Source organism: Trichosurus vulpecula, chromosome 4, assembly GCF_011100635.1.
Source record: "Trichosurus vulpecula isolate mTriVul1 chromosome 4, mTriVul1.pri, whole genome shotgun sequence".
Taxonomy (NCBI): domain Eukaryota; kingdom Metazoa; phylum Chordata; class Mammalia; order Diprotodontia; family Phalangeridae; genus Trichosurus; species Trichosurus vulpecula.
Window position 1 is genome coordinate 295,521,139 of NC_050576.1, and position 26,086 is coordinate 295,547,224.

Sequence of the window (26,086 nt, forward strand, 5' to 3'; positions counted from 1 at the left end):
GCACTTTAGGCCCTCTGACAAGTGCTAAGTTCCATGTTTTTAACTTCTTACCACTTCCCAACACAGGAGGCGGCTGACCAACCTATCTGCTGGACCCAGAAAACATTAGCTTTTTAAGTTTACTCAGGACTCACTCTGGTGCTGGACACAGAATGGACTTATATGATCTAAAAGACTAGGTGTGTGTACTCTAAGACAAATGAAAATCCTTCCATATTAATAATTGGTGTTCATGAGTTAATACAACTAAAAATCATCACCTGGTAACCTAACTCTACTGAAAAACCTCTCAGAATTTAATTGTTACTCAGATAACAGACATAATTCATTACTAAACCCATACTTCAAGATCTTCCAGTTTCATAAGACCTGCCAGTTTGTATCTGCATAAAATGAATGAATGAATAAATGCAGATAATGCCTAAGGCTTCCCAAATAAGATTTTAGCATTTTCCAGAAGAGCACTACTTTTTGGCAGGCTTGCCCTATGATTATTTATTATTTCATAGAGATTTTGATTACTGACTTAGCAAAAGAACACACCTTACAGTAGAATAACATAGCTGCTGGTGACCCTTGACCAGAAGCTATAGCTGACCTGCACGCATAACCAATAAGAGTACATGCCCCATCCCTTGCTCACTCAGGGCCAGAATTTAGAGGCCACTTCTCTTGGGAACCCACTGCCCTATAGTCTATTACAACTCTGCACTGAATCACTGAAAAAAGACTGCAACCTTTCATTAGCAACAAATTCCCAAGCACATGGAGGCCTCCACTATCAGGAAGGATCCTATGCCAGTCCCACCCAGAAACAGGATTTGCAGGTCTAGGGAGTCCTAGAATCTACTGCCCTAATCTACTTACTCTGCTTAGAGGCCACACTTACTCTATCCTGGGTCACCACCACAATGCCACAGGCCTCCACTACCATTGCGCACCAAAGCAGGTGGGGTTCTTTATGAACAGCAAGGATCCCACTCCTCCTATGCCTCCTTTCCCAATTATGATCTAAAACCCAGAAGGGGAGAGGTAATTAAACCCACCTCTCTTAGGGACAGGAAACATCCTTGTTCTAGACTGTACTGAGGCTACAGTTACTCTGCCCTATCACCACAGAAATGGCATACACAGTCCTTCCTCTTCACCCAGCAACCTGTGACTGGATTTGGAAACCTAAACCAACTGTCACTAATTTTCTATGCTTCACTAAACCATATAAGCAAAGATGCCTCAGCTTTGTATAATCACAAAGCAGCTAAATACCAGGCTTCCTCCAGGACCTAGGAAACCAGGACTTAATTTAGAAGGAGAGCCTCAGGCACTAGGACTGACCAGAAGCCAAGTAAATGCTCCACATGAAGGACATCTTCTAACAGTACATAAAAGGCAAAAGCCCTAGAATTTAAATATGAATTCAATCAGGATCCTAGGGATCTGATCACCAGGTTTTTACGGGCCAGATCTCCTTTTAATCCTGGTATCTGAGAGTGAGCGAAATTAATACCATTCTCCTTATTACAGAATTGTTAAAACCACAAGACGATAGATTTAGAGGTGGGAAATCTATTCAACTCCCTCATTTGAAGAAATTAACTCAGTAAGTTAAAGTGATTTTCCAGGATTAAGCAGGTAGTAGGTGGCAGAAGTGAATTTGAACCCACAGCATGACCCAAATTCAATGCTCTTTCTAGGGCCCTGTTTCCTCTCAGGGTACGAGTCCAGTCAAATGGTGCTTTTTAGTCCAATAACTACTGAACTACCATGTAGTTCTTTATATCCTCTGTGCTTTGAGGTTCCTAGCAGCTTAAGACAAAAACTACCTTCTCCTGCTACCACTTCAAGTTCTCATACCTATCCACCTCACTCCTACCCTGGCCAAGTATCTATCCCGCTCGTGTCCATCAGAACTCCTAATCCATCCTTAACTTCCCTTCATCTTAAGGGACACACTCCTCCTATCTGCACACAAAGAAACCTGGCTTCTCTCAGAAGATACCAAATCTCCAGTGATCCTCTCAATCCTGAGAGTACCTTTTCTCATGGCCTCCACCACATTAGGTCAGTAAGAGAAAGAAGTATATACTCCAAAACTCTTGCTGGTATTTCTTAACTCTCCCTTAGCCACCGCCACTTAGCAACCTTCCTTGTTTTGCTGTTCATGTCACCTATCTATAGCAACATATCCCAGTCTTGGCTGTAGTTATCTGTTAAGCCCCAGGTCATTACTTCTCCTTCCTCAAGGAATTGGTACTTGCATTAATGAACCGAAAGGATCTAGATTAAAAACTTGGCATTTTTCTCATAGAAACCCCTGTCCTTTAGGATTTCAGGTATTTTTATGTACTACTTCCAAGTTTTTACACAAGCTGCCATTTCTCAGTATGCCTTATTATGTATTTCCTCATTACATAGGCTTCCTAGAATCCTTAAGCCTCCTTCAAAGCTTAGCTCAGGTGCCATTTCCTAGTGCCCTTTCCCAATTAAAATTAAGTTATATTTAGTTTTCTTTGTATATGGTGTAATCCCCAGCAGAATATAAAATCTTTGAGAGTAAGGACTATTTTTCATTTTGTCTTTTTATCCACACTGGTGCCTTGCAAATATAGCAGGTTAAAGTTTAATACATGTTTCTACATTTCAATTAAACACCTAAATTTAGAAAAGCCCTTAAAGTTCATCTAGTCCAGCATCCCCGTCAGTACAGAAATGCTTTCTTCTATCTTTGACAGATAGTGATCTAGTCTCTACTTGAATATGTTCACTTCCTCAGAAACTTTTTGCCTTATTGGTATTCTTGGAAAATGTTTAAATTAAGTTACTCAAAGAGTTAATGACTAAAAAGTCGAACCTCAAGGGAACATTCCCTTAAGAATGAATTTTAACTAAATAATAACAATTAAGCAATAGAGTGACATCTCTGTAAAACCAGGCCCAAGTTTCTTATACATAAGGCTCATTTTAATAACATGTACAAAAATAACTCAACAATTAATTATTAAATGCCTACTAGGTGCCAGGCAGTGGAGGATACGAATACAAAAGTAAAATAGTCCTGGCACTTACATTCTTTTTTAGGAGATACAACATGTTTACAAATAAATAATTGTAATGGGTGCTGATCAAACAAGTAAATATTGGGTTCCATGATCAAGTGGAGTAATGATGGGAAAAATTAATGGGAAAATCAAGAAAGGAATCTTGAAAATGGCAATTAAGATGAGCCCTGAAAAAGGTTAAAAAAGGCAGAGGTGAGGGAGGAGAACACGTAAGGCACAGGGTAAAGTGAGAGAGATGCTGTGTATGGATAGCATTAGGCCACTTTGTTAGAAGGGTAGGGTTCCTGAGAGGAAGTAATGTGTAATTAGCCTGGAAAGATAAACTGAAACCAGTTTGTGAAGGATTTTAAATACCAAACAGCAAAGTTTATATTTTATCCTAGTGGCAAAGGAGAACAACAGATATTTCATAAACAAGAATGACATGGCTAGGCCTATGCTTTACTTTCAGCAATACAACATCATCAGGACTAGAAAGGGGATATATTGGATACTGGGAGTCAGTCTAGTATAATAGTCTAGGACCGAGAGGTAGTAGAGGGCCTAGACTGGGATTTGGGTCACTTATATATTTATTCTACCAATCAGAATAATATAGTTTATTTAAGATTATGGGAAAAAATTCAGTTATGTGGGAAAATTGTTCTATATTCACTAAGAAATACATTTTCCCAGGGCCATGGAAGAACTGGTACAGGATCAAACTAGGTAAGACCCAATCAGTAATATTCTAGATTGGTCCAGCGACCTTAGAAAATGAAGGACGGAAAAATATTCACAAGAGGCAAAAAGATCTAAGGAAGATCTGGAGTAGTGACTGATGAATATTTAAGAAAATGAAAAAAGACTGGTCTTTTGGGGAAAAAAAGGGGCTAGTATCTCTATGCCTTTTGATACTAATATGCAAATTATTTGAAAAATAGTGCATACCAATAAAGTTTTCATTTCTGAGTCAATAGTTAAAAGTGTTTCTGGCCAACGTGCGACAGCTTTGGAAACACTAGGCTGCTACAGGTGCCATCTTTTGTTCAGTAAATGTTAAAATCTAGACTTACCCACATAGTGGTCCTGCAGGTACTCTCGCAAGTCAGGGTCTCTGAACTCTAATGTTTTCTTAGTCAATTCCATTTGATTCTTATGCGATCCTTGACAATTCTTTTCACCAACCTAAAAATGTCTCTATAGTTTTTGTTGGATGATGTGTTCTGTGCTTTCATCCTAGAATGCAGTGTGGTTCCTGGTTAAATGACCATGGTCAGAGTATATATCATTTGCAAAGTCAGCTATTGATAAAACAAAATTCTGACAAAAATATGAAGTGAACTCAACAGAAATGAACCAAACAGACATATGAAGGAACCACAAGAAATTGGCTATCATTGATAATAAATTAAACTGATATAATATGGTAACAATAATCTTTGTAATTATATAACTTTCTTAAGGTACTTCAATTAACTTTTTTAAATCGTTTTCCTGTAGTCCTCACATACCTCTGAAAAGCAAAGGAAACGGTCGCTTTCCCTCAAGAAACATTTGTTACATTTTATATTTAAGGGTATGGAGAGTATTCGTTTATCCTGAGGCTGATCATGGAGGAGTTGGTGCAGCATTCCTTAAGACAAAACTTAGAATCACTCTGCGACGCCTTTACACTAGGTTCTCCTCACCTTTCTCGTTCCTATTGGATGTCAGTTTCTCCAAACACCTTAGAAATTATTAGATATATTCACCTGCTATCCTTAAAGAGAACTGCTTAGCACAGCTACTGTGTGTGCAGTGTCAAAAGTAGAGAATATTGAGTTTACTGTGTTTTTTCCCAAGGGAAAGAAGTCTACTTTTAAAAATATAGAGGCTGATTTTTCATGGGTGTGGTTATGTGTAAGACCATTTTAATAAGTTGGTATCATTCCTGACCATTACTCAATAGATATTCTAAAATGTTCCATAGCTACTTCAGATTTCTTGTATGATTGTTAAGTCAAATAATTTCTAAGTATAAAATGCTAATAAATCTATAGTCTCTAATGTAATATAACAAAATCAATTTTCTTCTAAAGATTCTGAAAACTTTTTTGCCTCACAAACAGCATAACTAATAACACGAAATAATAGTACTTTAAGAATAAAGGGAACAAACATACAAAATCCAGTCTTTTATTGTCAAATCAAAATCTGTGATTTTTCTCAATAGATGTGGTTAGAGGAAATTGATTCATAGCTTTAAAATACTGCAGGTTCCAAAATCTTAACTTCTGGGTATGCTCACTGAAAAATACTTAGGTAATCTAGTGGGAAAATCCCATGTCTACTAAAACTGTCTTCTCATTTTTTATTTCTCTGATTGTGGCGGTCAGTGGTAGCAACATCTTTCTAAACCGCAAACTTAACGTCTGGTATGTCCAGGTAATGCTTCAATTTGATATTGTGCCATTTGGGCAATTTTTTTAGGAAGAAATTCTGTTCCAATTATTGGGTACCTTCTAAGACAAAACAAAATTTCCAGAATTCAAACCAAACCAACAAATATTTATTGATGAATTACTTGTTATATATGAGGCACAACTACACATTACAGCAGAGATTTGGTGCCTGACCTCAACAATCTCAAATCTGCAAAGCCAGAAATGAATTTGGAAATAGAGAGGAGAAAAATCAATAATCCTTCAAAGGCCAGATTTTTAAAAAATTTATTTGAAGTAAAACAGCTACAAATGTAGCATTCCTTAAGACCCCAAATAGGGGAAATGTCAGGTAGAGTTAACTGAACAACTTTTTTGGGAACTAGAAGTCAGTTTTGAAATGTAGAGAGGGAACAGAAGAGACTTGAAAGTAAGATGTTAAGAGGTGTGGGGAAGATAGCAAAAACTGCAAGAAGTGAGCATAAAAAAAGCTTACAAATTAAACAGGCCAGAAAAATTAATAAATATGAGCTTAGAGGTATAAGCAACTGAAAAGAAACCATTAAGAATTTTAAGACAAAACTGAAAAATAAAGAAGTAGAAAAAAGTAAATTAAAAGAACATGGCATGAATCAATTTAGGGCAGTAGTCTTAGATACATATGACTATTAAATAATGAGTTAGGTTGATTCCAAAGACATATATACACAAAAGTAAATCTCATAATTGATAAGCCACATACTAAATATATTCATGAAAAAAGGAAAATTAAAATGACACCACAATAAATTTAAGATCATTTCCTATAATTTTAATAAATGCTATCTTGCATTCAGAACAGTGTGTGCATTTTTGCTATTTACTTTTCACGAGAAACAGAAAGGAGTTAAATGTTCTATATTTGAAATACATGGAAGATTTGCAATTTCCACAATTCTTTCCTTTTATTAAAGAAAATCTACACATACTCAGCTCAATGGTAGGTATGCTTGATGAATTTATCTTAGTAATTTACCAGGCTATCTTTCACAAAGTCATAGAGGACATAAAATGGATTAAGGGAGGAGTTGAGGGTTTTTCTTTTGTAATAGGAAATCAAAAATAAAATGGTTAGGAAGGAAGGAATGCTATTGGAAAGGGAAAAAAGAAAAAGTAACCTAATAAAAAACCAGGGGAGGCAGAAGGAAGGGGGGAAGAGGAGAACCAGACGCTATTTTAAACCACCATGTTAAATTTCTGAATATATAGTCCTTAGAGGAAACAGAAATTGGTTTCTTATTAACTCTTAAGTACCTCAATTTCATCATTTATAAAATGAGGGGAGTTGGACTAGGTGGCTCTGAGATCCTACTCAGCTCTAGCCAAGAAAAGCAGGGTTCAAATTCTATCTCTAGTACTTACTAGCTGTATGACTCTGGACAAGTCACTAAACTTTCCTGAGGCCCACTTTCCCCAATTGTAAAATGAAGGGGTTACATAAGATGGACTGTTAAAGTCTCTTCTGGTTCTGGAACTATGATCCTATGACGACATTTAATGGAAAGAAACAAGGAATCAAAAATATTTAGGTTCGCAGGGTCAAAGGTTGAAAGCTTAGAGATTATCCACTCCAACACTGTGATTTTAGAGATAAAGAAACTGAGGCCCAGAGAGTTGAGGTGATTTCCTCAAAGTTACAGAGAAGATAAGTAGCAGAGCTGACATTCAAACCCAGGCCTTTGACCTGAAATTTAGTTCTCTTTCCATGGCCCCTTCTCATTCCATAAGATTGTGTAAATAATTATTTAACTTCAACGATCTTTTTTAAGATAAGACAGTGCTTTTAAGTTTCCAGAAAACTTACTGAGTACCTCACCTGTCGGACTTAACTTCCAACACTCTGCTACTATTGCTGCCTTGTACAAATGAAGACCCAGAGCAATGAGTTCTACAACTAGTTTTGCCACAGTAAAGCTATGTGACTTTGAACCTTAGTATCTTGGCCTTGTTTCTAAAGGGAGAAGTTGAGGCAAATAATCTGTAAGAACTCTTCCAATACTAAAATTCTATTATTTATAATTCTTTTATCTCTTTTATAGCTGAAAATGAATAACAAAAAAGTCTATATCTCAGATATTAGGAAAATAAATGAAATGGCTATGGGCGGACTGCCCTCAATACAATGAACGGAAGAGAGTATGTTTATACTAACAAAATTAAAATTAGATCATAGGGTTGTGTGTGTGTGTGTGTGTGTGTGTGAAAGAGAGAGAGAGAGAAATGCAAGAAAATACCATGAAATTATTTCTGGATGAGGTCTATTTTATATATATAAAACATTATTTATATATATACAAACACACAGATATTTACAAACACACATACATATACTTACATATGTACTATATACACACAGATTCATGAATACTTCAAGGCACAGCTTGATAAATACGCTATTATTCTAATATCTAAATGAAGTATTAAACATCACCCCTATTTTCCTAAGTTGCATTTTAGTACCAAATTCCCAAAACATTTATATTGGATGTTTTCCAATTTTTAACTCTTTTCTTGAATGGATTTTAATCTATTTTTCTCCTAATTATTTCTCCTATGTAAGAGTGGGAATAGAAATTGCTCACTTTAGGAAACCTCAGACCCCCAGAGTCCTAAACTTTAAAGACAACTACTGCTAGGGCCAAAGGCGCTGCATGGATGTGTGAATCGATGCTAAATGACAATTTTATAATATCCCACATAGTATTATATGGTACCCTGATGCAGGATATTTTCAATTGTGAAACCAATTGTTGTTAGAGTGAGCCATTTATTATGGATAAATGAAATGAAACATTACAAATTACTAACTTTACTTGGTTTGACTAGGGCAAGAATACTCTATTCTTTTTTTAAATTATTTCTCTTAGTGTATCAGTATTTTTCACACCATCAATGTTCACAACGCCATATTTCCTAAGCTGCTGCTGTTGTTTTTGTTTTTAAAGTTACTAGCTCCTTTACTGTCAAACCAACTTTAAAATGTACTTTGGTTGTCGTAATTCTCAGATTTCTTGAGCATTCCCAGAAAAGGTTTCTAACATGTACAAAAAATATAGGCAATGTTCAACACACAATAAATTTTGTTATCTGGACATCTTTGAAAACAAAAATTTACCAAGACTTACCCTTCAAATGTCTTTCTTTAAAAAAATAGTACACTGTTAGTTTTTATACTGGTTTTAAAAGAAAATATATAATTATTTCAATGTTTACTTAAATATAGTTGATCTTTATAAAAAAAAAAGTGTTACCCTGATTCAGAGCCCTATTTACATTAAGGACTTAAATGCACAAATGCAAAACAATCTTTTACATCACATAGTCCATGTACTTTGTGTATCTTACCAGAGTTAACAACAGAAAGCTCTATGATTGGACAAGAACAAAGTTAACTAACTATTCATGACAGTGGCACTCAACTTTTTACTATTAAAAGTTTTCATGTATATTCTCAATAAAACATACAAAATAATTACACATTCTCTATCAGGATTCAATGTGTAATCTGCAAAATGGGCAAGAATATATTTTGGCAGAAAAGGCATTTCTTATATCATACAAAATTCTGCTAGCAATAAATTTCCATATAATTTTGAGTTAAATTATAATTGTATTCTAAAACTCTTATAATGTATGTAAAGTGCTTTGTAACCAAGCGCTATATAAATGAAAGCTATTATTATTAATAAAATACTAACAGAATTCTAATCTGAAAAGAAATAATCAATACTGTACCATAACCTCTTATTTTCAATAGTTTTAGACTTAACCACAAGATTCTTTTCCAAACTGAGGCTTAGAATGTATCCCTATCCTTTTTTAAGAGTTATTTATCTGCAAATTTTAAAATGTTTGGTCATTTTGGAATTATAAGGAATTCTCCTTCATAGTGGCTATAACAATAATACCTTGCACTTATGTAGCGCATTTATTTCCAAAGTGCTTTCACATATATTATTTCTTTTTTTTCTTTTAACAAAAGCATGCAGAATTACTGTTAAGAGTACTTAATGGAATAAAGTATATGCATCAGAGACCCCAACCCCATCCCACACCAGGAGTATTTTTACATACCAATAATTTTATTTCCTGTCTGTAAAAGGATATGCTTTTCTTCTGAGACCAAAGTTTTATAGGCCATTATGGGTTAGTGGTCCATGGCATTTTGGGCAAAGAAATTAAGACATGTTTTGCACATTTACATATGAGTGTTAGTGTTTTTTTAAGATTTTAACTTTTCTTTAAGTCTTATTTCTGATTTAATGTAAGAATTTGCAAAATATAGTATTATCCCATTGTTTCTAAGATCATGTTCTTTGAAACACAGCTGCATACATTAAAAGTATACTGTACGTTACCCTACAAAATGAATTAGTACTATTCCCTAATATTAGTGTTATTTTAAAAGGGACCTACTTCAGGATTTTCATATGTCAGGAAAATAAATTCTTCAGGCCAAGTTGTCTACTGAATAAAGATGTAATACTATTTTAAGTCAGTGTAATTATCACAAACTATAAACATTACATTTCTTTTTCCTTGTCTGTAGACTCACTGGAATCCGCTAACAATTTTAAGGAATACCAATGATGAAAGAATGTAGGTGAGTGTTTATAAAATAGGCTTTAGCATTTAATATCAGCATGCTAACTAGTGTTAGATCTTTTGAAATAGCAAGGTTTTTTTTAATCTGAATAATTAAATCATTTAGTACCTTCTTATATAAACAATAAAATTTGATTAGAGCTCAAAAAAACTGAATAGGCTTTTTCATCATATATTGTTGAAATATGAGAGGTGATGTGTTATAGGTGATAAAGAGGTGGTCTCAGCACAAGGAAAACCTGGAATCAAGTTCCACTTCAGATACATATTGGCCATGTAAGCTTGGGTAAATGACTTAACCTTTTAGTGCTCTAGGTAGCTCTCTCTAAGACTTTTATAGATGAGGTACCAACCTGCACTGCTAGGAGTTTCCTCATCATGGAGTTCCCGGTATCAATGAACTCAAGTCTCTACCCCTATCTCTATTTTTGGACAATATAAGGTCATAAGATAGCCTGTATCTTCACATTTTAATTACATGCTCTCTGTGGGTTTAAGATTTAAAACAATAAATTTTCAATGTGCAGGAAAAAAAAAAAAGCAAAGAAGCAGAAGCAAGAATAAAGAAACTTGGGGGGCAGGGGGAAGGGATTTTCCTCCCACCCACAAACCTAAAGTGTCACTAATTGTAAAATCACAAGGATTTGGGCTTTTTTTTTTGTTTTGTTTTGTTTTTATTTGGTCCAAATGAATGAAATTAGGGCATGAGGGATTTCATATTCTATGGCTGAAAGAACTGCTTGACAATTTTTTGTTAACTGGGAGATTTTGGGACTTCTTTCCGTACATGTCTTCAAAAACAAGGTTAATTTTCATTTGCCTAATACTTTAGTTGAGATTCTACCAACAAGGCAGGGGATACACTATTGGACATCTCATGGTCCCTTCCAGTCTTATGATTGAACTATACTTCATTTTCATTTGCTAGTCTCAAACTGTACTGACACTGCTCCCAAAGCAGTCCTAAAACACATATATCATATGTGCGTACAACCACCAATTTGTCATTAAAAATATGACAGCATTTGTTTTACTCTATTTCCTGGGTGTCATTTTGACAATTTATTACGATCTGAGGATACGGGAGGTACAATCACAAAGACTGAGAGGGACAGCATCAAACTGGGGGCCAATTTTAATATTTTATACTAAATTATAATATTATACAAGATCACAGTTTTTCTGCAGAAAGGGGTGGACAACAAGTGCATTTAAGTCTAAAAATAAGGCCCTAAGTGCTAAATTCAAACAAATACAAAACTTCTGAAAAAACATTTATAGCAAAACAGTGCAATGTGTACTGTGCCCATATCCCAGCCATGTGAACTGAGTTATTAGCTTATTAATTTAAAATATATAATTTAGCTGAGGATTTTGAATCCTCAACTAGACAGCACAAAAAACTTCAGTTCATTTTCTCGTTCAACTTGCCACTGGTTGTTGGCAAGGAAAGAGTTTCTGTGTTAAATAATGGTGTCCCAGTAGGACAAGATAAAGCAGGTAGTGTAGCAGTTCTAGAAGGCTGGTTTTCTGTGCTAAGTAGTCTCTGATCATCACTCACCTCCCACCTGGTAACTTTGGAAGAAGTCCACTCTGACTGTTCCAGAATAGACTCTGCTGAGGCTCCCTCTGGCATTTCAGTAGCACCTGATGTGACTGTGGAGTTCAAGAACATTTTCCTGGGTCTTTTCCTCTTCTTTAGCATTTTAAAATCAAGTTTTTGCGTCCTCAGGTACTTTCCCACAATAGTTTTTCTAGCTAGATGTCCACAACCCAAAACGGCAGAATATTTAGAGAGCAAAGGTGATATATATTTTCTTATCATCTCATTCTTTCTGCTCCTAACCCAGGGTATTTGTCTCCCCGAAGTATTTTTAATTCTTATTCTAGCAATTCCGTGATGGAGGACCATAGGTCCACAAGCCTTTTTGGAAAAACCTGTGTTCTTACTACTTGCCTCCTTCCTTTTCCAGATTTTCTTTGGATTCTTCTTCACTAGTAGGTCACTTCTGATTGACTTTACAGGTGTTTTGGCAACCCTGTGCTTATATAAAGCTGATCTGGAATAACTTTCTATGGGAACATGCGTAGTTTTTACAGGTGAGACTGCTGACTGCTGATAAGACGCATCTTCAGGGCTATCAACCGAAACTTCACAATCCTCTGAAGAAAGGGAAGGTCCATCCAGCTTTTGACTTGATGTTAAATCATCTCCTTCAGCTGAGGAAAGGGAAGATCCATCCAACTTTTGGCTTGATGTTAAATCATCTCCTTTATCTGGATCTGAAGCAGAGCTATCAAAGTCTAACAAATTAGAAGACTGGCTAGCTGGTAAACATTCTTTCTGAGAAGCAACACCTTTGTTCAACTTGACATTTAGGTTGAGACTTCGAAACAGCTGTCTCACATGGGCAGGTTTTTTATCCTTTTCTCCTAATAAGTCAGTAGGAATTGTTTTCAGGACTCGATTAGTCACTGAATCATAATATTTAAAAGAACATCGTTTGTATTTATATTTTATAGAATCATTATCTATGGAATTGTGGCTTCTTTTCATTTTGAGTTCATCAAGAATTGCTTTATTCTGATTAGTCTCTGGGCAAGAAAGAACATAAACTACTGTCTCAGGCTGCACAGGACTCAAAATTTTGGTATATGATTCAGGGAGTTTAAGTGTACAAAATCTGGTACTTGTGTTTGGCGTCCTATCGTTCTCCAACCAAATACCTGTCTCATTGTCCAATAGCTCTTGCTCAGTAAACATGTGTCTTCCAAATGCTGTATAGTCTATCGCACTTGTCTGAGTCCCATGGCTGACTTTAACAACTTGGCATCGAGAGGCCATGCGCCACGTTCGCTTCTTAGGCCTCTTAGCTGGTGGAGCATTGCATAGCGTATCTGAGGCCTCAGAAAAGTTGCCAAAACTACAAACGCTTGCAGTATCATTAATTTCTGGCAGTGCATTAGCTGACTTCCCACTTTTCTGCTTATTTTTGCTTGTTTTCTTAGTCTCGGGCTCATCATTAAAGTAACAACGGAAATTCCGACCTTCCCGGAATTCACGCACCATAGCTTCAATTTTTAAGTCATCTTCATACATTATTTGAGTCCATGTTTTTCCCACAAAAGAAGGAGGCACATGAGGAAGTGCAGGAAGCACTGGCTCATCACAGGGTTCCACTATATTCACATTTGCTTGTTGTGTGTCCTCTGTGGAATCAACTTTGAGGACAGAGCTCAAGCGAGATTGATAGTTCTCATCTTCCAGGTCAACATGCACCTCTGTCAGAAGATCTATTTCTTTCACAGCTAATGTATGCTGGTCAGATACTGGTTGAAATGGGGCATCACAATCAAAACTCATTTCAGAATCTGTTGTACTTTCATGATCCAAAATGGCAGATATATTAAAAAAGGAACTCTCCTCCTCTTGGCTGGACTGTATATTGGGCAGAATGACGTCTTCAACGACTTCGTTACCAGGAACTGTACCAATACTGCTCAACTTTGTTTCTGAGTTTTCTCCTAATGTGGGGGTGGACTCAAAGTTTAGTGAGCCACCAGTACCCATACACATAATGCTCAATTTTGTTTCTAAGTTTTCTCCTACTTTGGGAGTTGAATCAAAATTCAGTGAGCCAACAGTACCCATACCCACACTGCTCACCACTGTTTCTGAGATTTCCCTTAGTTTGGGAATTGACTCACAGTTTAATGAGTCACTAGTCCCCATACCTATATTGCTCACCATGGTTTCTGAATTTTCTCCTCGTTTGGGAATTGACTCAGAGGTTAGTGAGCCAACAGTCCCCATACCCACACTGCCCAACTTTGTTTCTGACTTTTCTCCTAGTTTGGGAGTTGACTCAATTAGTAGCTTATCAGCACCCAAATCCATACAGATCAATGCTATTTCTGAATGTTCTTCTAATTTGGTAGTTGACTTAAACTTTGGTGAGCCATCAGTCCCCATATCCATTTTAGTCAAGTTTGTTTCTAAATTTTCTCCTAATTTGGCAACTGACTCAAAGTTAAATGAGCCATCATTCCCTATATCCATAAGGGACAACAATGTTTCTGAGTCTTCTCCTAATGTAGCAGCTGATTCCAAGTTTAGTAAGTCATCATCCCCTATATTAATACTAGCCAACAAGGCTTCTGAATTTTCCTCTAATTTTGGAGATGACTCAAAGTTCAGTAAATCACTCGCCATATCCATTATAGCCAACAGTGTTTCTGAATTTTCTCCTAAAATGTCAGTCGACTCAAAGTTTAGTGAGCCATCAGTCCCTATATCCATACTGGTCAACTCTGTTTCCGAGTTTTCTCCTAGCTTAGGAACAGACTCAAAGTTTGATGAGCCACCAATCTCCATACCTATATTAGTCAAATTTGTTTCCAAGCTGGCTCCAAGTCTGGAAGGTGACCTACAGTTTATTGAGTCACTAGTCCCCATAACAATATAGCTTATCAGATTCTCTAAGTTTTCTCCAAATCTGGGAGGTGATTCAAAGTTGAATGAACCACCAGCTCCCATACCCTTACTGACAAACTCTGTTTCTGAATTTTCTCCTACATTGGACATTGACTGAAAGTTTAACAAGTCATCAATTCCTATATCCATATTGATCAAACTTCTTTCTGTATTTTCTTCTAGATTAGAAGTGGGTTCAAAGTTTAATGAGCCATCAATCCCCATACCCATATTGATTAACCCTGATTCTGAATTTTCTTCTTGTTTGGGGGTTGACTCAAAGTTTAGTGAGCTACAAGTACCCACTCCAATATCAGTCAACAGTGTTTCTGAATCTCCTCTAGGCATGGGATTTGGCTCAGATTTTGGTGATTTCAACATAGTTTCTAAGTTTTTTTCTACTTTGGGCACTGACCCAAAGTTTACTGGGTTACCAGTCCTCAAATCTACATTGACCAACTTCGTTTCTGAGTCTTTTTCTAATTGGAGATTTGACTCAAAGATTACTGAGCCACCAGTCCCCAAATTCGCACAGACCAACTCTGTTTCTTCTACTTTTGGAGATAACTTGAAGTTTGGTAAGCCATCAGTTCCTACACCCACATTGATTAACCCTAGTTCTGAATTTTGTCCTTTGTTGTGAACTGACTCAAAATTTAGTGAGCTACCAGTTCCCATTCCAGTATCGGTCTCTGAATCTGCTCTAAGTATGGGACTTGGCTCAAGTTTTGGTGATTTCAATATAGTTTCTAAGTTTTTTTCTACTTTGGGCACTGACTCAAAGTTTACTGAGCTACCAGTCCCCAAATCCATACTGACCAACTCTGTTTCCTCTACTTTGGGAGATAACTTAAAGTTTGGTAAGCCATCGGTTCCTACACCCACACTGATTAACCCCGGTTCTGAATTTTCTCCTTTGTTCAGAACTGACTCAAAGTTTAGTGAGCTGTCAGTTCCCATTCTAGTATCAGTAAACACTGTTTCTGAATCTGCTTTAAGTTTGGGACTTGGCTCAGGTTTTGGTGATTTCAACATAATTTCTAAGTTTTTTTCTATTTTGGGAACTAAGTCAAAGTTTACCGGGCTACCAGTCCTCAAACCCACACTGAATAACTTTGTTTCTGAGTATTTTTCTAATTGGGGATTTGACTCAAAGATTACTGAGCTATCAGTCCCCAAATCCATACTGACCAACTCTGTTTCCTCTACTTTTGGAGATAACTTAAAGTTGGGTAAGCCATCAGCTCCTACACCCACGCTGATTAACCCTGGTTCTGAATTTTCTCCTTTGTTAAGAACTGACTCAAAATTTAGTGAGCTATCAGTCTCCATTCCAATTTCAGTCAACAATGTTTCTGAGTCTGCTTTAGGTATGGGACTCGGCTCAGGTTTTGGTGATTTCAATGCAATTTCTAAGTTTTTTTCTACTTTGGGCACTGACTCAAAGTTTACTGGGCTACCAGTCCCAAAATTCATGCTGATAAACTCTGTTTCTTCTACTTTGGGAGATAACTTAAAGTTTGGAAAGCCATCAGTTCCTACACCCACACTGATTAACTTTGGTTCTGAATTTTCTCCTTGGTTAAGAATTGACTCAAAATTTAGTGAGCTACCAGGCTCCATTCCAATTTCAGTCAACGTTTCTGATTCTGCTCTAGATATGGGACTTGGTTCAATATTTGGTGAGCTTCTAGTTGCTGTAACAACACAGCTGAACACAGTTTCTAAGTTTTTTCCTACTTTGGGAGTTGACTCAAAGTTTACTGAGCTACATGCTCCAGTATCAGTCAACGATGTTTTTGAGTCCGCTCTAGGTGCCTCAAAGTTTGATGAATTCAATATCATTTCTAGACTTTTTCCTACTTTGCGAATTGACTCAAAGTCTACTGGGCTACCAGTCCTCAAACTTATACTGACCAACTTTGTTTCTGAGTCTTCTTCCAATTTGGCATTTGACTCCAAGATTACTGAGCTACCATTCCCCAAACACATACTGATCAACTTTATTTTTGAGTTTTCTCCTAATTTAGGAGCTGATTCAAAGTTTGGTGAGCTATCAGTCCCCAAATTCATACTGATCAAGTCTGTTTCCGAGTTTTCTCTTAATTTGGGATTTGACTCAAAGTTTACTGAGCCACTAGTACCCAAATCCATACTGATGAACTCTGTTTCTGAGCTTTCCTCTATTTTGGGAGCTAACTCAAAGTTTGAGCCACCAGTTCCTATACCCACATTGATTAAACTTGTTTCTGAATTTTCTTCTAATCTGGGAGATGAATCAATGTTTAGTTGGCCACTATTCCCCAAACCCGTAATAACCAATCTTCTTTGTGAATTTTCTCCCAGTCTCTGGGTTGATTCAAAATCAAGTGAACTACCAGTTTCCACTCCAACATCAGTCAACACTGCTTCTGAGTCTGTTTTAGGTATGGGAGTTGCCTCAAGATTTGGTGAGCTCCTGGTTGCTGTAACAATACAGCCTAACATAGCTCCTAAGTTGTTTCCTACTTTGGAAGCTGACTCCAAGTTTACTGAGCTACCAGACCCCAAACCCATACTCATCGACTTTGTGTCTGAACTTTCTCCTACCCTAGGAGTTGACTCAAAATTTGGTAAGCCACCAAGCCCTATACCCACATGGATTAACCTTGTTTCTGCATTTTCTCCTAATCTGGGAGGTGAATCAACATTTAGTGGGCCACTAGTCCCTACATCCATAATGACAAACCTTCTCTGTGAGTTTTCTCCTAGTTTAGGAGTTGACTCAAAGTTCACTGAGCTACCAGTCTCCAAACTCATGCTCATCAACTCTGTTTCTGAATCTTCTCCTACTTTGGGAGTTGACTCAACTGAGTCTTTAGTTCCCACATCCATATCAATAAACCTTGTTTCTGAATTTTCTCCTTGGTTGGGAGGTAGTTCAACAGTTAGTGGGCTACTAGTTCCCACACTAGTAACAATGAACTTTTGTTCTGAGTTTTCTCCTTGTTTGGGAGGAGTTTCAAAATTTAGTGAGCTACCAGTCCCCAAACCCACACTAGTCAATGCCGATTTTGAGTTTGTTCTGAGTATGGGACTTGATTCAAAGTTTGAAGAGCTATGGGTTCCCATTACAAAAGAACTCACACTAGTTTCTAAATGTTTTCCTACTTTGGTAGTTGACTCAAAGTTTACTGAGTCACTAGTACCCACACCAATGCTAGTCAACTTTGTTTCTGAGTTTTCTCTTAGTTTTGAAGTGGACAAATAGTTTACTGAGCCACTAGTCCCCAAATCCATACTTACTAACTTTGTTTCTAAGCTTTCCTCTACTTTGGGAGTGGACTTCAAGTCTGGGGAATCACCAGTTCCTATCCCCACATCGATCCACCTTGCTTCTGAATTTCCTCCTAGTTTGGGAGTTGACTGAAAGCTTACTGAGTCACCGGTCCCTTTGAGAACTGACTCAAAGTTGAATGAGCCACTACACTGCGTACCAACACTGGTCATCATCGTTTCTGAGTTTTCTCCTAGTTTGGGAGCGGCAGTAAACTTAATTGATCGACAAACCCCCATACCTGCACGGCTTACTTTTAATCCTGACCTTGCTTTTAATTTGTGGGCCAACTCAAATTTTAATGAACTACCAGTCCCTACACCAACACTGGTAAACTTCTTTTCTGAGTTGTCTTCTACGTTGGGAGCAGTCTCAAACTTTAGTGAGCCACCAGCCCCAACACCAAAACTAGTAAACTTTGTTTCAGAGTTTGTTCTTAATTTGGGCGTTGACTTTAAGTTTATCAAACCACCAGTCCCCATACTAATGCCGGAAAACTTTGTTCCTGAGTGTGCTCCCAGTTTGGGAGTAGATGAAAAGTTAAGGGAACCACTAGTCCACATACCCATACGGATCAGCTTTGCTTTTGAGTTTTCTCCTAATTTTGAAGTTGATCCCAACTTTTCCGAGCCACCAGTCCCCATATTCATACTGAATAATCTTGTTTCAGAATTTCTTCCTACGTGGGGAGCTGACTCAAAGTTTAGTGAGCTACCAGTCCACATGCCCATACGGATGAGCTTTGTCTTTGAGTTTTCTCCTAATTTTGGAGTTGATTTGGAGTTTCCTGAGTCATCAGTCCCCATATCCATACTGAAAAATCTTGTTTCTAAGTTGGCTCCTAGGTTGGAAGTGGACTCAAAGTTTATGGAGCCGTGTGTTCCCACATCCATATGGCTGAACATCGTTTCTAAGTTTCCTCCTAATTTGGGAGCAGACTCAAAGTTTACAGGGCCAAAAGTCTGCACACCCACACTAATCAATTTTGTTTTTGAGTTTCCTCCTAATTTGGGAGTTGACTTGAAATTTACTGAGTGAAAAGTCCCCATATCCATACTGATCAATTTTATCTCTGAATTTTCTCCAAGTCTGGGAGTTGACTCAACTTTTAGTGAGTGGCCCATTCCCACATGACTCAATTTTGTCCCTGACTCTGCCTTTAATTTCGGACTTGACTCAAGCATTCTTGAGCCACCAGTCCCCATACCAAAACTGGTAAAACTTACTTCTGAGTTTGTTCCTAATCTGGGAGCTGACTCTATGTGCAGAGAGCCACCAGCTCCCATACACATACGGCTCAACATTGTTTCTAGATTTTCTTCTAGGCTGGGAGTTGATTCTAAATTTACAGAGCCACTTGTCCCCAACCCCATACTGATCCACATTGACTCTGAGTTTTCTCCTCTTTTGGGAGCTGACTGAAATTTCACTGAGCGACCAGTCCGCATACTGATATGGCACAATTTTGTCTCTGATTTTGCTCCTAGTTTAGAGGTTGACTCAGGTTTTAGTGACTCAGCAGTACTCATACCCATGCCTCTCAACTTAGTATCTGAGTTTTTTCCTAATTTGGGAGCTGACAGAAAGTTGAATGAATTACCAGTCTCCATACCCTTACTAACAAATTTTGTTTCTGCATTTACTCCTAACTTTGGAGCTAACTTAAATTTTAATGAGCCACCAGCACCCAAACCCATACAACTCCACGTATTTTCTAAGTTTTTTCCTAGTTTAGGTGAAGACTCAAAGTTAAGTGAGCTACCAGTCCCTATAACCATACTGGTTAACTTTGTTCCTGAATTTGCTTCTGGTTTGGGAGTTGACTCAAAGTTTAGTGAGCTACCAGTGCCCATACCCATACTTATCAACCCGGTTTCTGACTTTTTTCCTAGTGTGAGAGCTGACTCAAAGTTTAGTGGGCCACTAATATCTACACCCGTGCCGAATAACTTTGTTTTTGAGTTTTCTCCTAGTTTGGAGGTTGACTCAGTACTCATACTTGTACTTATTAACCTTGTTTCTGGGTTTTCTCCTAATTTGGGAGTGGACTCAATTTTCAGTGAGCTACCAGTTTCCATACTCGTATTGTTCAACTTTGTTTCTAAGCTTTCTCCTAATTTGATGACTGACTGCACTTTTCCAGTGTCCATACCCAAACTGCTCAAATTTGTTTCTGATTTTTCTACCAGTCTGGGGGTTGCCTCAAAGTTTAACGAGCTACCAGTGGCCACAAGCATCCTACTCGGCTTTGTTTCTGAGCTTTGTCCTAATTTGATGACTGACTCAGCCTTTAGCAAGCCAACAGTACTGTTATCAATACTGCCCAACTTTGTTTCTGAGCTTTGTCCTGATCTGATGACTGATCTGGCTTTTAGAGAGCCACCAGTACTTTTATGAAAAGTGTTCAACTCTGTTTCTGAACTACCTCCTAATCTGATGACCGACTCAAATTTTTGTGGGCCAACAGTCCCGATACTGGTACTACTCAACTTTGCTTCTGAATTTGTTCCTAATTTAGGGGTTGACTCCAATTTCAGTGAACTATCAGTGCCCATATTCATACAGGTCAACTTTCTTTCTGAGCTTTCTCCTAGTCTGATGACTGATTCAAAATTTAATAAGCCACTAGGGTCCATGCCCACACTGCTAAAATTTATTTCTGAACTTTCTCCTAGTTTGAGGGATGATTCAGAGTTTGGTGAACCACCAGAATCCTTACTAATACTGCTCAATTTTGTTTTAGAGTCTTTTCTTAATTTGGGAACTGTCTTTAAGTTTCTTGAGAAGTCACTACCCATAGAAGTGCTGCTCGACTTTATTTCTGACTTTTCTTCTAATTGAAGGGTTGAACCAAAGTTTAGTGAGCCACTAGTACCCATACTAATATTGCTTAATTTTGTTTTGGGGCTTTCTCCAAATCTAATGATCGACTGAAGGTTTTGTGAGCCACCAGCACCCAAATTAACACTGCTCAATTTTGTTTCTGAGTTTTCCCTTAATTTGGAAGTTGCCTCAATGTTTGGTGAACCACAAATACCCATTTCTATACTGTTCAACTTTGTTTCTGACCCTTCTCCTAATTTGGGAAATGACTCAAAGTCTGGTGAGCCGCCAGTACCTAAACACATGCTAGTCAATTTTGTCTCCGAATCTTCTCTTAATTTGGGAGTTGCCTCAATGTTTGGTATGCCACCAACACCCATACCTATCCTGCTCAACCTTGTTTCTGAACTTACTCCAAATTTAATGATTGATTCAAAGTTGTGTGAGCCAACCATACCTGTACTGCTCAACGTTGCTTCTGAGCTTTCTCCAAATTTGGGGATTGATTCAATGTTTCTTGAACCACTAGTATCTATACCAGTATTGCTCAGTTTTGTTTTTGAGTTTTCTCTTAATTTGGAAGTTGACTCAAAGTTTTGTGAGCCACCAGTTCCCATATGAATGCTTTTCAATTTTGTTTCTGAGCTTTCTCCATATCTGATGATTGATCTAAAGTTTCCCGAGGTACCAGTGTCCATACCCATACTGCTCAATTTTGTTTCTGAGTTTTGGCCAAATTTGATTATTGACTTAAAATTTTGTGAGCTACCAGTACTCATACTGCATAACTTTCTTTCTGAATTTCCTCCCAGCTTGGTGGCTATTTCAAAGTTTAGTGGGTCACCAGTTCCTACATCAATAAAGCTCATCTTTGGTTTTGAGTTTTCTCCTATTTTGGGAGTTACCTCAACATCTTCTGAGCCACCAGTACCCATACTGCTGAATTTCATTTCTAATTTTTTTCCTAGATTGAGGGATGGCTCAAAGTTAAGTGAGCCACCAGTCTCCATACCAATACTGCCTAACTCTGTTTCTGAGTTTTCTCTTAATTGGTAATTTGACTCAAAGTTTACTGAGCCACCAGTTTCCATACCTGTATGGCCCAGTTTTGTTCCTGAATTCTGTCCAAATCTGATGATTGACTTAAAGTTTTGTGAGCTACCAGTACCTGTGCCTATATCCCTCAACTCTGTTTCTGTATTTTTTCCCAATTTTGAGGCTGGCTCAAAGTTTAGTGACTCAGTCTTATGTTTTTCAATACTACTTAACTTTGTTTTTGAATTTTCTCCTAAGTGAGGGATTAACTCAAAATTTAGTGAGCCATCACTTTCCTTATCAATACTGCTCAATTTTGTTTCTAAGCCTTTTCCAAATCTAAAGATTGATCTAAACTTTTGTGAGTCACCAGTACCTATACCTATATTGCTCAATTGTGTGTCTGGATTTTCTCCTACTTTGGGAGTTGACTCAATGTTTTGTGAGCCACTGGTACTCATACCAATACTGCTCAATTTTGTTTTTGAGATTTCTCCTAGTAGAGGAGTTGAGTGAAGGTTTAGTGAGCCACCACTATCCAAACCAATATTGCTTAAATTAATTTGGGAGGTTTCTCCTATTTGGGGAGTTGCCTCAAAATTTAGTGAGCTACTAGTTCCCATACCAACAATGCTCAACTTTGGTTCTGAGTTTTTTCCAAATCTGATGATTGACTTAAAATTTCTTGAATCTTCAATATTTATATCCATACTAGTCAATTCTGTTTCTGAGTTTTTTCCTGGTTTTGGGGTTGCCTCAAGTGAGTTACCAGTAGTCAGACTCGTATTACTTAACTCTGTTTTAGAGTTTTCTCCTACTTTAGGGGTTAAATCAAGCTTTAGAGAGCCCCTAATGCCCATACTAGTATTTCTGAATTTTTTGTGTGATTTTTTTTCTAATTTGGGAGTGAAATCAGTATTTAGTAAGCCACCAGTTCCCATAGCAATGTTGCTCACCTTTTTTTTAGAATTTTCTTCTAATATAGGGGTTGAATTATGGCTTAATGAGCTACCAGTAACCACATCAATATTACTAAACTTCGTTTTTGAGTTTTCTCCTACTTTAGGGGTTGAATCAATCTTTAATGAGCCACCAGTTTCAACACCAATACTGCTCAACTTTGTGGCTGAGCTTTTTGCAAATTTGATGATAGACTTAAAGTTTTGTGAGCCACCAGTACCCATACTCACACTGCTCAATTTTGTTTCTACATTTTCTCCTACTTTGGGGCCTGAATCAAATTTTAGTGAGCCACCAGTACCCATAGGTTTCCTGAGTTGAAAGTCAACCTCCCAAGTTTTACCCTGAGATTGTAAACCATCTCGTTGCAAAAATGATTTACCTGAGGTCATATCGAAAGAGTTCCCTTGTCCAACTTTAGGGCTCTGACGTAAAACTGAAGAGGTTCCTAACTGGAGTGATGACTCAAAAGAGTTAGAACTTTTGTCCAACTGTACATCCTGATTGCACGTATCGCTCCTGTTTGGGGTACATTTGATTACTGAAACCGAATGAGTTTCTGGGGATGATAAACTGGCACATTCAGTCATAACCGGACTAACAACAGGATCTCGAGGTAAAGAATTTACAGAACTGGGGAGCTCTGTAATCACTGGTGTAAAATGTATTTTATGGCTACTACTTGTAGTTTGAATGTTTTCGTCAGGAGTGTGCTTTTGCATGTTGTTATCGACGCACATGGTCTCCTCCTGAGAGTCTTCTGTAGACAGCTGCTCTTCATTTACTCTTGTCTGGATAACTGAATGTCGAAGAGAAACCTCCTCCATATCCTTCTGGGATTTACAAGAAGAACATGAATCTTCAGTGGATTTCAAGTCCTTCATAGACGAATCTTCTCTGTCACCAAGAGTTTCCTTCTCAGCCCTCTTTTCTGGAACCTGATCAATATCCAATTGAGCATCCTTGGGAAGTGATGGACGGCTGAGAAGTGGTATGTCATCATATGTTGGTCTAAAATATGGGGGAAAAAAATTTCATTTTACATATATTACATATATTCTAAAGTACACTTAAAATTAGAAATAAAAGATGTTCAAGAGCTTCAGAAATAAAGACTCCTATGTAGAAAGGACAAATCAAGACGTGACTGAATCACTCTGTGCTATTGGGAGCTGGGAAGTGATTCAGGGAACCTGTTAAGAGGAGGAAGATATGGTTTCTCCAGCTGGTGATAAAAAAAAAAGAAAAAAAACCCCAACCCTAAGACTCTTAACTCAGTTCAATAACATTCAATTCAACAAAAACATTAAGCACTTTCTATGTGCAAATCACTATAACTACACAGCAATTGTAAAGGAACTTACTATCCAAATAATCAGATATAAATTGGAAAGAATTTGATCAAGATAACAATTACTACAATATAATTTTCATCAACTTCAAAGATATTTTCAGGATAATTTTAAGTACTAAAAATAGTTTTATTTCTAAACAAAGGAAAAAAGTTTTTACCCACAGGAGAATATGTATGTTATTTTAAACTGTTACATTAACTTTTTAGGACATTTTGGTTTTATGTAATAGAACTAGACTCAAACTTTTCCCAGCAATGTATTTGGGATTAGAGAGCCTAGATCTAAATCCCAGTGGGGCTACTGTGTGACCTTGGAAAAGTCATGATTTCCCTGGGGTCTCAATTTCCTCATCTATAAAATGAAATAGACCAAATAACATCAATTTCTATGAACTTATAATCAAACGAATCATTTATGTACAATGCTTTGCAAACCTCAAAGCATAATGTTAACTATTTGTATTATTATTATTCTTTTGGTGCCAGCCAGCTCAGAACACAGTGGGAAGGGATGAGAAGGCAGTTTGGCCACAGGCTCCAGTACAAATAGATGTGGCAGGCAAGTTAACGACTACTTTGTTCAACCAATGGTTCAGGTGGCTATGACTGCAGATCCCCTGAACTCAGTCATGATTCCTACCCACTCCCCAAATCTGATTAAGTCTCCTACTGGATTTGCCCAGCTACTTTCACCCATCTCTAATCTGCTAAGGGAAACCCTGTGCACAAACAACCACAATTACTTAAAGCACAAGGAAGCTTTTCTTTCTATCCCTTGCAACATCCAGTAATTTACAGTACAAGCTTTAGGCAGAGTTCTATCCATTTCTAGTCTCAGAGCTTCCAGGCCTTGGGGCAGGCTAAATCTGCCTCCTCTGAGGGACTAAAACATCACAAAACTCTTCCCTTTTTAAATTACATGATATATATAATGTAAGGACCTATATCAAGATATTTTTTATTTGCTATATATTCTTGTATCTTTTTAAGTACCATGTGGACATTCAACCTGATAATGTGACAGAACTAATTTAGCAACTTAACTTACCTGTAATATGTCAATATTACTAAAGAAAAAAGGAAAAATCATATTGAGCAACAGACTAAAATTTCAGAGACCATAATTAATCTACAACTTTGGGGTACTTTTCTGTTTTTGTGACTTTTTTAAAAGTTATATAACCATAGATACTGTTAAAGGATCCAAAGTAAATGTCACAAGAATATCTATTATTAAAAATTTGAGCCAACTGGTGTCAACTCTGCATAAAGACTCACATCTATGAAAAACTTTAATATGACTATCAGAAAATTAGCAAGATTAGTGACTACCATTTTTATTACGGTAATTAGTTATTCTCCATCCCCATGGAGAACCACACAAGTAAAAAAGGCTTAAATTGCAACATGAGGTACTTAGGTGAGATATGAAGAGTAACTACCCAACAGTGAGGGCTATTACACACTGGAATGTTATAGGATTATTTGCTCTGTGTCTTTAAAAAAAAAGATATATTCTCACATATTTACACAATGTTTTGTCAATGTCTTTCCTGAGAAACAGGATGTAAGGCAGAGGTAGTAAAACTATGTCAGTTCTGGACTGAATAATCATGAAGAGTACTATAATAGAAAAAAGGTTACTGTTATCAACAGAATACAAATATATCATTTTATAAATGGATCACTGGATAATATATTTAGAACCAGAAAGAACCTTAGAGAGCTTCAACTCAAATCCTTTCATTTTACACATAAGGAAACTGAGGCATAAAGTAAATTTAGGTAATTTGCTCAAGGTCACACAGGAATTTTGAGTAGCAGAACTGGGATTAACCCCAAATCTGGCACTCTTTCCACTACCCCCTGGATTCTTATGTCCTGAATTAAACTGTGTTCTAGAATAGATAACAGCTTTAATCTGAAATTTCCTTTCTGGTAAGTTAGTTAGTAAAAAGTAATTCAAATTACTTTTTGAACATACCTTCTAAATAGGGAATATCAGTAAAATCTGAGTAA

The 26,086-nt window shown here is 37.1% G+C and overlaps 1 protein-coding gene across 4 annotated transcripts in view; it reads right to left on the reverse strand.

Moving 5' to 3' along the window:
* Positions 1-7,807: 7,807 nt before the first annotated feature.
* The window catches only part of ZDBF2 (zinc finger DBF-type containing 2), a 73,254-nt gene continuing 54,975 nt past the window's right edge, over positions 7,808-26,086 (reverse strand). For 3 of the 4 annotated variants that reach the window (XM_036757370.1, XM_036757372.1, XM_036757371.1), the window contains exon 9: positions 7,808-23,724. In XM_036757370.1, the coding sequence (XP_036613265.1) occupies positions 11,511-23,724 (12,214 nt within the window). In that variant the 3' untranslated portion in view covers positions 7,808-11,510. The remainder of the gene's footprint in view (positions 23,725-26,086) is intronic. The other variant, XM_036757374.1, reaches the window with a different exon arrangement.